This window comes from Vigna unguiculata, chromosome 1 (assembly GCF_004118075.2).
Source record: "Vigna unguiculata cultivar IT97K-499-35 chromosome 1, ASM411807v1, whole genome shotgun sequence".
In the NCBI taxonomy this organism is placed as follows: Eukaryota; Viridiplantae; Streptophyta; class Magnoliopsida; order Fabales; family Fabaceae; genus Vigna; species Vigna unguiculata.
In genome coordinates, this window is record NC_040279.1 from 31013487 (window position 1) to 31026174 (window position 12688).

Genomic DNA, 12688 nt, shown 5'->3' on the forward strand with positions numbered 1-12688 from the left:
CATTTGTGCTATTTACCATTTTGTTTTGAATTGTTTTGAATGAGGATTGGTAGGGGCAATACTACTGCAGTAGTTACAAAAGTTGTTTACATCTTACACTTTTGTTTTTTAGACTCTAAATCTGAAAGAAACACATAGCGCAGCTACCCGCGACTCTTGTGTTTCAAAACCCTCACTCATTCATCGTCTTCTCTTCCATCATGAAGCTCGTCAGGTCTTACCTCTTCGTTCTCATTTTCATGTCTCTCTTTTTTCTTTTTTCTTTTTTTTCGTTTCAATTTGGTACTAAAATGCGTGTAAAACTGAAACAGGTTTCTAATGAAGCTGAACAATGAAACCGTTTCGATTGAGCTTAAGAATGGCACTGTTGTTCACGGCACCATCACAGGTACTCTTCCGCTCTTTTCGATTGGTTTTCCTCTCCACCGCCTGATTTTGTTGCTGCCTTCGTTAAACCCTAGTTTGGCTTCGCTGTTAAACCTGCATGTTAAGATTTAGTCTGAAAGCTTTCGGTGTTGTATACTAGTTGCGAATGGAATTCTGCAGGGATGCTCGCTTGTTTTCTCAATTCCCATACCTAATGTAGATTTTTATTGCACTCTCTAATCGTTGCCCTGGATTTTTATTTTTGTGTGTATTTTGGGAACTAGATTGCATTTTTTTTCTTCTTCTGAGTAGCTTTCAAATGACGAGATTTCGCATGTCTAAACCTTGTGCTCAAAGAATTTCATCGATGTCATTCTGTTAGTGGAAAAAAAGTGAAGCAGAGGCAGTTTGGTTCTCTGTATGCAAATAAATTGCGCATTGTTTTGAGAGGTTAGATAGCATGTGCGCATTCCACAGTAAGTGTCTGTAATTATGCTTGCGATGCTACAATTTAACACCCAACCAAGCTCTCTCTCTCTCTCTTATATATAGAAGACCACTTGTCCATGTAATATATTAATGTAAACTACAGAGACTCTTATTTGTTATACTTAGGTTGATCAGTAAAATCTGTTGGATGATATGTTATTAATAATTTCATACACGTTATCAAATGGCTGTGTTGCTAATGGAGGTTTATCATAATGGACAATCTCTCATGCCAGGCCAAAAAAAAAAATCATAATCATGTATTACTTGCAAAGCATTACTGGCAATGCTGAAACTAAGATCCATTTCTTCACTTATGTTCAACATATTTTTTTCAGTTTGAGTTAGATTTCACAGTTGGTATATGGCTTTTTTTACTTGTGATTCCTTTGTTAACATTTTCATGTCTTGTCAGAGTGAATGGCTATTTAACCTGTCATTTTTCTGAGTCAATAAGATGGAAACTCTGTCATCAGTCTGATAGGTTGCAACTTACTGCATAGCTAATAAGAAGCTCAAACACTTACAGATGGTAACCATGTCATGTAATATTTTTCTATGTTGGGTAAATGCGGACACATTCAAAACTATTACTTTTATTTTTATAATTTTTATAGTTTTAAAGTTTTTTTTTTATACTAATATTGTTTGAAATAATACATTAAGTAGATAACTTTTAACATCATACTCCATCTATAGTAACCCATTCTCATTTTTAAACATAAATTCCCTCCTTCAATTTAAAAATCTATATTAGATTTCAAGTAGTTTTTCTTTTGTATTATATCCATGTTGTGTCCTATAATTTTTAAAAGTGGGTAAATCTGTGTCCGTATTCCACCTCTATTATATTTCTGTCCCGTATTGTATCCATGATTTCCAGCCTGTCCTCTTATTTTTACTGACACTCTTTTCTCCTTTATAAATTGCATTAAAGTATCTGATGTAAAAGAACTAATTAATTACTTTTTTATGTTTAAACTCGGAACTTGAAACAGTGGGAAGATATTTATTGCTTATGACATTCTTGTAAGAAGCATCGTGAACTATGGACTCTGGATACCTCACTTTTGAGGCAAATCTATTTAAACTTTATTTATATTGTACCATAACAGTAATTAACCTTGTAGCCTCTGTAGTAAGTTTGCATAATGCTGTAATTTAGATTAGTTATATTGTATCTGCATCTTCCTGAGGCTTGTCCTTTACTCTTGTTTGATGGTATGATACGCAACTCCTTTATTGCCTTACCTATACCAAATTTAGCTGACATATACCGTTCTCCTCGTTCTTTCAATTTAATTTAGTCCCCTGCAGTTTGTTCTGTGAAATTTTCTTTTGAACAAGCTTCTTCTGGATTTAGTTTGGCTTAGTCACACGCATACACATAGAAAACTATATAAATTATATCACGTTTTTTGTCTTTAGTTGCCAACGCAATAAGTCAAGACCACCTTTTACACCTGTTTTTATGATGAAACGAAATCAGGCATGTTTCACGAGGATAGTGAATCCTTATATTATAATAGGGCAATGCATTACTACATATGCCTAAACGCAATCAAATTAAGCATCAAGGAATTTCGTTCTGTTTACTTTTAACTAATGAGTACCTATCAGCTCATTTCTAATTGCGAGTTTACCGTTTGGTGCCCTTAATTCTTATTTGGGATGGCATGAGAAGTATTTTGTAGCTTTAGTTGTGCTTACCCATGGATTTGTTAATATATTACAGGTGTTGATATCAGTATGAATACACATTTAAAAACAGTTAAACTAACTCTGAAAGGGAAAAACCCAGTTACTTTGGATCATCTGAGTGTGAGAGGCAACAACATTCGTTATTATATCCTTCCTGATAGCTTGAATCTTGAGACATTACTGGTTGAAGAGGCTCCTAGGATCAAGCCTAAGAAGCCAACTGCTGGTACTGTATCTTATTTGACTGACACTAGAAGTGGATTGTTTTTTTCAGAGGCCCATAATGTTCTGGTTGACTGTTATCTTTGGATTTCTGGTTTTCAATGTTCTGATTTTATATGCAGGGAAGCCTTTGGGACGTGGTCGGGGACGAGGGCGTGGACGTGGCCGTGGTCGTGGCCGTTAAATTGCAAATTACAGAATTTGTGGCCTTTGGTTGTACCTTTATTGTAGGAAAATTTTCTAATGAGTTTTAAAGACGTTGTAGAAGTGCTGTTGACCTGTTAAGTTAGTCATGCAGACTTTGTTCACGTTGCCATTTTCTTGCATCAATGCTTTGAAGTTCCCTTGTATAATTCTCCCTGTTGGATCATTGTCATATTTCAACTGAGAATTTATTGCCTACATGTGTAGTTTTATGGGGCAAGGTGAACCAATAGGAATTCCCGTTGATAGCCCTTGTTCGTAGAGGTGATTTTATGTCAATGGAAGACTTTATACGTAGTATATTAAACTTGAGTCATTTTTAAGAGGGAGAGAGAAATCTATTATGTTACTCTGAGATTTTATTTTACGGATAATCTTTTACAATTAATACAATATCTCCAAAAGATTTTGAGCGTGTGTTTGGATTCTCAGCGGTCCACGTTTTATCAAATTGTCATGTCAAAACGCACCAAGACAACTAATAGTACTTATTTGATCCATATTAAAAAGCTAAACAAGATTAATTCTATGTATTACTTATATGGATTATTATCCAATGAATCTAAAATAGTTTAATTCTTAAATTACACTGTGAAGGATTTTGTTAACTAGAGTTAATTTGAGATGTGACTTTCTTAGTATTATGAAAATAACCTTGTTATCATGTATGGCAGCTTACGGATGAAATAGCATTATTGTTTTTTAATTACGTGTCACATTTATGAGACGTATCAAAAAGTCTTTGTGAATATAATTAGAACCTACTAGTAGAGTAAAGAGGGTTAGTGGAAACACCTACAGGCTGCAGAGAGTACATTGCGTGATCTTAGCTTTCTTTAAAAAGGAGGCGGATAGAAAATAAAACATTAAAAAAGGAAAATAATAAGGAGATGTTATGGTAAATTATAGTCTTAATTAAGTTTTAATTATTTGTAATATAAATATTTTTAATTGAGTTTTTATTAAACTTTTTTTTGTTATGACTTTTTTTTAATTGAATTAAGTGATTGTAAATAAACGAAGTGTTATGATTAATATAAAATGGTACTGTAATTAATATAAAATAATAAATAATTATCATTTTTTTATATGATATTATATCTAATATAAAATTATAAATTATTTTAATATTTTTATTAAAGATATGTTGATTTTCAAAAGGATTATTGTCGTTGACTAAAGTATGATGATGATATCTTAGTTATAAAAATGATGTGAATGTTATAAAAAAAACATGACAACTTTGACACTCAAAATATCTCCTTTTTTCTTAATACTCGGATAGAATATACAATCTGATAAAATAAAATAACAATTACGTTATTCACTTTTATTCACTTAATAGAAAAATTAAATATTAAGATTCAATTAAAAAATATAATAAAAATTTAATTAAAATTATTGAAATGTATGAAAACTTAAAAGGTTAATTAAGCCTAAAACATAAAAACTCAATAATTATTGGAAAAGTTGTCTTTAGTTGAGCTCAATAATAATTTACAAAAGTTAATAGCATTTGTAAATTGTAATTTTTTTAAATTTCCTTAACGGTTATTACAAACTAAAACTTTTAATTCCATATTTTATTTATTGATTCTCACTTGTTTTCATAATTTCTTTATAAATTTAACCAATAATTAAATTTCTTTATATATATATATATAATTACTCTATCATTACAATAATAAAAATATGATAATAATATTTTAATCTATATTTAATTTATTATTTTGATTATCTTTTAATTATTTATTTTAATTTTTTTAATTGATACGATATAATGATTTAAAAATGATTGAAGATATGAGTTAAAAATAGATCATTAACAAAAAAATAATAATATTTTGTTCCATTCTTTTATCAATTTTTAATTCATCATTTGAATTATCTTGCAATTATTTATTTTAACTTTTTTAGAATAATGATCATAATTTTAATTTTTTGACTTGTATATTTTGTTTTGTGATTTAGTGTAAGTTATGAATTAATATAAAAAATTAAAATATAATTTTTTTTAATGATGCGATATGATAATTTAAAGATAATCGAAGAAATGGATTAAAATCGAATAAAGAAAATGTCTCGATATATTACTATCCATGTAAAAATATCATTATCTTGAAAATTTATCAGAATAAATGGGTAGAAAATGGTTGTTAGGTGTGAAAGAAAGATAGAAAGGGGAAGTGGCAGAAGAAGTTGTCTGTAGTGCAGAAGAAGCTAAGGTTTTGAAAATTGTGGTGGTGAGTAAACAGTGTGAGCACGCAATCTTGCAATAACAATCGAGAGGAGAGAGAGGTCAGAGAAATATTATCAGAATCAGCAACAGTATCAGGATGGGGAAGGCCAAAGAAGCGGTGGTGGTGGCTGGAGCCCTAGCATTTGCGTGGCTCGCGATTGAGCTCGCTCTCAAACCCTTCCTCTCCAAGGCACGTGACTCCGTCGACAAGTCCGACCCCGCTCGTGACCCCGACGACGTTCCTGCCGCCGATGTTCCTAAGCCCGACGACGACGACCTGCCGGACGTCTCTGCTTCTCAGACCGCCTCCGACGTCGCCCCCGACGCCTGAACTTTTCCCATTCATGTATTTTCAATTTCGTCACATCTCAAAATTCTCCAAATCGAATAACGTCCTTGTTTTCTGTTCAATTTGTATATTGTGTTCTGTCTTGTTGTAGGATCCAAAAACTATCAGGTTCTTCTGTTCCCTTTCTTCTCGGGTATAAACAACGGACAACTGGTATTTTCGTATTTCCCGTTTTAGCTTCTCTAATAATCATGCTGTGCCTGCCTCTCTACTACCTGTAGCTATTTTAAGAACACTAGGATACAGTGCCGCACTCAACGACTTAAAGTTTAGGAGAGAAGGGATGATAGATACTGTTTGATGAAATGCTTGAACAAACAAATTTGTTAGTAATAGCAGAGGAAAATTAGAAGAAAAATAAAATACATTTATTCATACGAGAAATTAAAAATCGGAGAAATTCTACAACAAAAATTTTCATAAATTAATTTGGTTTGTGAAGTGAAGATGCTTTGTTTATTTATTTATATTTATGTCTACTCTTTTAAAAATGCTTCTAGAATTTGTCCAAGCATGGTGAGGCACAATTATTAGTGGTGTTCTTTTTAGTTGTTTTCAAGGACATATATGCTAGGTTTATATGGGTCTTGCATAAAGTCTCAATTTATCATCCCCTGCGATTTGTGACTTGAGAGCTCGCAACAGTTATGTTTAGTTCAGAGAGATTTGTGAGCTCCTGGGATTGGAATAGATGCACATATCACTTCTTTCTTTTTCTTTTCTTTCTAACTAGTTTAGGTGAATTGAATCTGAAGTATTCACTAGGGAGAAATTGTCTTCCAAACTCCGAGCATATACAGAAGTATTTATAGATTATCTATCTATAAGATCTTCACACTAACCATGAAAATTCAAACTCAAGTCCCCCTTGTCTATATTGCTAGTTAAATATTGTTAATAGTCTATTGACAATTTTTATATTATAAACCAATTCTCTGCCTGGTTATACCTGCGATGTTCTGTAGAGTACTTACTATATTCATACGATGAAAATTACAAGACCTTATGAGACTGGGTTGGTAAGATTCAATAATCTCAATTTTCTGAAGGCTAGACCACCTTGTTCTCGAAGTGAGCAAACATTGTCGGGTATATGTTAAAGATGTTTTTTTTTCCATCATTGGCAGAACCCCAAATTAAACCTCTGTACAAATTTTCAATAATCGGTGGTACTCAGCAAACATATAGTGGGGTCACACTATAATTTATATTGGGATTTTAGAAACTACAAAAATAAATTCAGTTAATTGCACTTTTAGTTCTTATATTTTATTTCATGATTTTTTCCTCTTAGATACAGTATACTAGAGTTCTAAAATGTTGCCTTAAACTAATTTCACTCTATTCAGAAGTGAGTAAATTTTGATTAATCTGTCAATAATCAAAGTTGAGCTGTGCTTGAAGAATTTGACCTTTACCCGTAGTATATTTACCACTTCTATCTAGTTTCTGGGTTAGAGAAGCTTCTTTTTGAACACTTCTAGAAAAAAGATACCATAACATAATTTACATAAGTTTTACAATGTAACTTTTTTCTTTAGAACTTAGAATCTGATTTTTATTTATCCTTAATTTAATTTTAATTTATTTTTCTCATGATAAAATTTTAAAATTATGACTAAGGTGGTTTGGAGGAAAAGGGTAACCTCTTTTAATTATAGAGTGTTAGATGAATGGGTGGTGCATGTAGACAGCAACATTCGTGTCAGATTGTGTCACCTCTCATTTGTCTTATTATCTCAATATAGCATTTGTCTTTCACAGCTGCAACCTAATAAAGGGAAGTAACACGTGACAAGAAGGAACAATAGAGAATGTGACCTAATAAAGGGGGAAACATGACATCAGGAAGAAAAAGAGATAATATGAACGAAAAAATTGAAAAAAGAGGTTGAGGATATCTCATTTTTTGTTTGTTTAACGCTCAGATTCATGAACAAAACTCTTATTAAATTGGAATATAAATCTTGTTATATTATATGTAAATTTTCTCTTTCTCTATTGTTTTTCACTGGATACAAGAAAAATGAAATTTGAACAATTGTTAATAATAACAACTGTCACTTTTTTTATATTTTATTTTACAAATGGATTTTCTAAAATTATCACATTACGAATGAGATTTATAGTATACAAATTGTTTTACCTGTTTGGTTTAATGGCTCCAAGTAAATTTCACTAACAAAGAAAACAAAAATGTCAATGAATACCTTTATTTTTAAAACAATAGATTAGGATTGATACATCTTTGTACTGCTCCCAATACATTTTCACATTAATTTTAGTTAAAAATATATTTATTCATTTTTTTAATTAACACCAAAAAAAATCATTAGTGTTATGCAAATATTTTAAAAGAATATTAACAATTGTGTTCATATTTTTTATTTGAGATATTACATGGTCATAAAAATTATAATGTTTTGAATGAAAGTTTTATCATGAGTTTATTTTTATATAAAAAAAATATTTTAATATAAATTTTACAGATTTAAGTATTGGAGATGTGGTTGGCAAAACTTGGGAAAGAGAATATATATTTTCTTTATAGTAAGACAAGTATCTATTCTTGTTTGGTTGATGGACCCAAACCACGTGACCAAACAAGCCTAAAATATGGGTGTCTTCAATTGAAAAAGTTATGCATAATAGCTTGTGTAATTATACAAGTACGTGAACAAATTTTGGTAAGAGGACTTAGTTATGCATTTAATTTAAATATTATTACATATTCATGCAAATTATTTCATCGTCTTTAATATTTTCATCTTATTAAAACAATGCTCCTCTGTATAGAAAAAGAGAAAATAAGAGGCAATGGATTGTTTGGAAATAGTAGAGTAAAATACAATATTATTTTATAAATTTAAATTAATCTGTTCACATATTAAAATAATAATTTAATGAATTTATGTAAATAAAAGAAATTGTTAGTTTTAGTTTGTATAACATATTTTATCTTCTTTATGGAAAAAAAGAAAGTTGTTACATCACAACATACATACATATAATAGGATATATGATAATATTAAAAAAGGAAGAAGAGGAAAAAATTTTGTTTAAATTAGAAGAGATATTTAAAGTTTTGATGTTTGAATTAAAATTATTGTAGGATAATATATTTATTTATTTATGATGCATTAGGTGGCAAAGTTTGTGTGGTGATGTGATGAGGCAGTTCAATGCTGGTGACGCATAGTAAATTGGTACCCCACCCTCTCTCTCACCTCTTTCTCTGCACAACCCGTGCTTTCAGAATTTTCACAAACCCAAATTAAAATCTTCACACAGTCTCTCTCCCTCTCTGTTTTCACTATCTATTTCTCATTTCCTTCAAATCTTTATTTCCACCTCCTCTTTCTTGTTTCATGTCGTTCTTCTCTCTTGTTTGAGGTCACAACTCCCTTTTCCTTCTATCTGTACTCAATTTTTTTCTCTTTTACTTTTGGGTTTTTATTTGTTATACATTCTATCGATGTTTCGGCTAAAGGGTATTTTTATGCTTTAATTATGTGAACCGCGCTGCTAGTTATTTGTGTCAATTTTTAGCATGGTGTGTTGAGGCTTGATGTTTTTTTGTCATTGGTAAACTAATGAAGTCTACGTAATAGGATCTCTTACATCTTCCTTGAAATTAGTGATACCATATCTGATTAATATGAATTGAAAGCCTTCTATTATTGGAGCTCCGTGACAGTCTTAGGATATTTAAATCATGTTATTGTTAATTGAGCTTACTCTTGTTTTGTGCTATGATTCATGTGTGATTTCTTTGTAAGTTATTGATGAAGCAACTTGTGTAGAGAGACTTTCTAAGTTGCTTACCTGGAGGTTCTGTAGTGGATTAGTCATTATTACACTACTGGATTGGTCTGCATAATGCAGTTACAAGAAATGTTTTGCTCAAACTGAAAGGGCATGTGGTGCCAAGGATGTTTATTGAGACTTTATTGTTGTCTTGCTAGCTGCTGGTCTAGTATTGGGTTCCATTTAATTTGACAAGAATATTGGGATTGGGAGAATCACACACCATTGTAACCTCACACCAAAATTCACTTCCAATATGGAACTCAAGCCTCTATCCTGCAATTGGACACCATGATCCACAGCCACAGTGCCCACGCAGGTCACCTTTTCCTTATCACTTTAACTAATCCTTTGCAAACATTGCAATGCTAAGGTTTGCAACTAAGACATGGTGAGAAACTTCACTACTAATTGATAAGAACCTTTGGAGAATGACACCATTAGAGTTAGCTGTTAGAGATCTGATGGAACTCATTTCTCATTTCTTGCAATTGTATCCCAACATCCCACCAATCTCTATGTCCCGTTGCCCATGCCCGTTGGTTCTGCACTAGCCCTTTGAATAGTTTCCGATGAAAATGCTCAGGTCACCCACCCTGCTTGTTCGTGGTTGCGAGACATAGTGAAAATTTTGATTCCTGTTAGTAGAAAGTGATGGAAGAAATACAGCACAAGAGTTAGTTTTAGACCCTTCACTAAAATCCCATATTCCAATGTGGGACTTAAGTCCAATAGCATGCTTCCAGTTAGATTCCAATGTGATAGTTTGATTGTTTCCTGTATGTATGGGATGAAGTTCTAGAAGAGGTCCATTTATTTATTTGTCTATAATAGGCACTTTTGACTGTAACCTCCACATGTATTATTTGTAATTGCAATATATGTCACTACTTGCTAACATTTACCTGGTTTCAGCATAGGATTGCAAATGATCCTTTTAAACTATGTATTAATATTTATTATAACTTAAGAAAGTTCTGTAGATTCAACATTTTGCTTTAGGAAATTGTTGAAATCCGAATTAGTGTATTAATTATTCCATTTGATCATCATCCTATGGCCCATTTCCCTTGCCAGACATTTCTTTTTGAGTAGTGATTTACTATATAGGTATTAGGTCTTAGAAATTACCTAGTTGACATCTACCGTAGGTTATTTTTATTCCAGGGCTTTCAATGTGTTAAGCTTGTTCTGGAATACCATCTAATTGTTTAGTGTTTTTTTGTTCAAATGAGGTTTCCTTCCACCGATTGGGATAGTCTTAAAATATAGGAAAGAAATAGTACCATTTGAGATTGAATTCTAATAGTGTCTTGGACTCTGAATTTTATTGAAAACTGATCACACAAACACAGACTCAAGTCCTAGAGAGCACTATGAGACACTACACATTTTGGTGTTGACCAAATTAGCCAAACATTATATTCATCACAACTACTATTTTCTGAAAAAAAAAATTGCTTTCTTGTACTAAAAAAGAATGCAGATTTCTTCATTTGTTTTTTTATTTGAGTTATGTTTGCTTGGCAGTCAAAGGTTTCTCACCATGTCAGTGGCACCAGTTGAGGGTATTCCCGCATTAAGCAGTGATCTCTTCTACGATATATTTCGTCGACTTGATGGTGCAACATTGGCCAGTGCAGCATGTACGTGTGCAACGTTGTGTTCCATCTCTAAAGAAGAGAGTTTATGGGAGAACGTATGTTCATCTATGTGGCCTTCAACCAATAGAGAGGATGTCAAAAGTTTGATATCTTCTATTGGTGGATTCCGAAAATTTTATGCAGACTGTTTCCCGATTGTTGTAAACAAGGAGGTTGTAGAGTATCAACCGAACAACTATCACGAGTACCCGGACAATTGGACCGAAGCTGAGTATTACGGAGACATGAATGAATCAGAAAACATCTGTCCATCAGATTTTGTTTCTATAATAGATATTAGGTTCAAGGGTAAACCGGTCTGTTCCAAAGTTCTCTGGGGAATCCCAAATGCAAACAGCTATGATGGTTGGTTCTATAACTGCCCTTTCCGGATTGATTTTCTCACTTATGCAGATAGAGATGATAACAATGATGGATCTGTTCACCTTTCTGTATCTGATGGTCTGCCACATATTTCATCCATGGAGAGGGAAAGGAAAGATGGGAAACTGTGGCGGGAACTCTGCGAAGGACTCCAGCTTAGTTGGATTATAGTAAACAAGAAAATGAAACAAGCTGCAAATCTTGCTAGCTGGAGCCCTCTTGGTGGACAACGACACTGGCCAACAGATAGGGATTTTGTTATCCGCTTTGGATCAGTTCTGCCTGCCAAGGACATTCTTCCTTGTCAAGTAGTGGAGTGTATCCTCATTATGAAGTTTAGAGTGGTTCACACCGAAGAAGAAGGGGTCCAAACAACCCTTAAATTAACAGAGCTGAGCATGCAGTTGGAAGACATGGAAGGTGCTCATGTTAATGGAAGAAATAGTTTGCATATCCTTAAGGATGCACTTAGCAGCCGAAGGAGCAAAAACTATGGTGAAGTACTTGAGTCTTGCCACATGTATTCAAAAGTACAGAATGAATTGAAAGAGGAGAAGATGAGAAACGAAAGTAGGTTGGATAGACTTTGTATTCTGAGTGGCATTGCAGCGTTTATGACGTTCTGGTACTGCGTTTTGTAAAATGGTTGCGTATAGTCATTTGATGGAATAAGCTAATGTAGCTCTAACAAATGTTGGACCTTGGCACTACCATGTAAGATATGATTTTGTTTACCCATAATAAAGAGATCAATTAATAGCAGCACCCCTGGTTTTATTGTTATAATTCTCCCTGAATGATGATCATTTCTACAAATTCAGTACAAGATATAACAGAAATGCTTCTGTTAATTCCTCTCTGCCTGCAAAGTAGGAATATTTTTGTGGAGATATCTTATATTAAGATATGTTAGAACCATTACAAGAGCTCAAAAGTATACTTGAAAGATTAATTTTATTAAATTTATTTAATCTTCCACTAATTGTTTGTTTCACTGAAATTATTATTTCTGAATTTGTTTTCCTGCTAAGAGATTCCTTCCTTACTTTTAAGAATGCCTCTAATTGAGTTACAATGGTTATTGGGGAAGGTTGTTTTAGTTGAATATCAGAAAGATAAAGTTCTTTTAAGAAATGATAAAAAAGATTTATTTATGTGGTTTAAATTAAACATACCTTACATTAATTACCTTTTACTCAAAAAAAGTACTGCAGGGGCGGCATGTCTTGTATTACAGAACTATTGGATTAATGATTTATTTTGGTTTTTTAATAAAAGTGTAAG

General features: G+C 32.4%; 3 protein-coding genes across 5 annotated transcripts; all 3 read left to right on the forward strand.

Moving 5' to 3' along the window:
• Positions 1-40: 40 nt before the first annotated feature.
• LOC114176034 (small nuclear ribonucleoprotein SmD1a-like) lies at positions 41-3305 on the forward strand. Its single transcript, XM_028060929.1, has 4 exons — positions 41-214; positions 312-388; positions 2591-2782; positions 2901-3305. Exons 1-4 carry the CDS (start codon positions 201-203, stop codon positions 2960-2962), a joined length of 345 nt encoding a protein of 114 aa, XP_027916730.1. The 5' UTR covers positions 41-200; the 3' UTR covers positions 2963-3305.
• Positions 3306-5140: 1835 nt separating this feature from the next.
• LOC114182471 (outer envelope membrane protein 7) lies at positions 5141-5759 on the forward strand. Its single transcript, XM_028069351.1, has one exon. It carries the CDS (start codon positions 5319-5321, stop codon positions 5550-5552), a length of 234 nt encoding a protein of 77 aa, XP_027925152.1. The 5' UTR covers positions 5141-5318; the 3' UTR covers positions 5553-5759.
• LOC114182453 (F-box protein At2g27310-like) lies at positions 5645-12169 on the forward strand. Of its 3 annotated transcripts, XM_028069330.1 has the most exons (3): positions 5645-5723; positions 8715-8776; positions 10908-12169. In XM_028069330.1, exon 3 carries the CDS (start codon positions 10924-10926, stop codon positions 12043-12045), a length of 1122 nt encoding a protein of 373 aa, XP_027925131.1. In that variant the 5' UTR covers positions 5645-5723; positions 8715-8776; positions 10908-10923; the 3' UTR covers positions 12046-12169. The 3 variants fall into 3 exon arrangements, with proteins under 3 accessions (XP_027925131.1, XP_027925140.1, XP_027925126.1); XM_028069339.1 differs by lacking the exon at positions 8715-8776; XM_028069325.1 differs by lacking the exons at positions 5645-5723; positions 8715-8776 and adding an exon at positions 8786-8963.
• The last annotated feature ends 519 nt before the right edge of the window (positions 12170-12688 follow it).

What these genes read in the sequence shown, in the direction of transcription:
- LOC114182453 (XM_028069330.1), top strand. Translation starts at nt 10,924, where the DNA reads ATGTCAGTGGCACCAGTTGAGGGTATTCCCGCATTAAGCAGTGATCTC.
- LOC114182471 (XM_028069351.1), top strand. Translation starts at nt 5,319, where the DNA reads ATGGGGAAGGCCAAAGAAGCGGTGGTGGTGGCTGGAGCCCTAGCATTT.
- LOC114176034 (XM_028060929.1), top strand. An exon ending in TGTTCACGGCACCATCACAG is followed by an intron (nt 389 to 2,590) that starts GTACTCTTCCGC and finishes AATATATTACAG; the next exon opens with GTGTTGATATCAGTATGAAT. An exon ending in GCCTAAGAAGCCAACTGCTG is followed by an intron (nt 2,783 to 2,900) that starts GTACTGTATCTT and finishes TTTTATATGCAG; the next exon opens with GGAAGCCTTTGGGACGTGGT.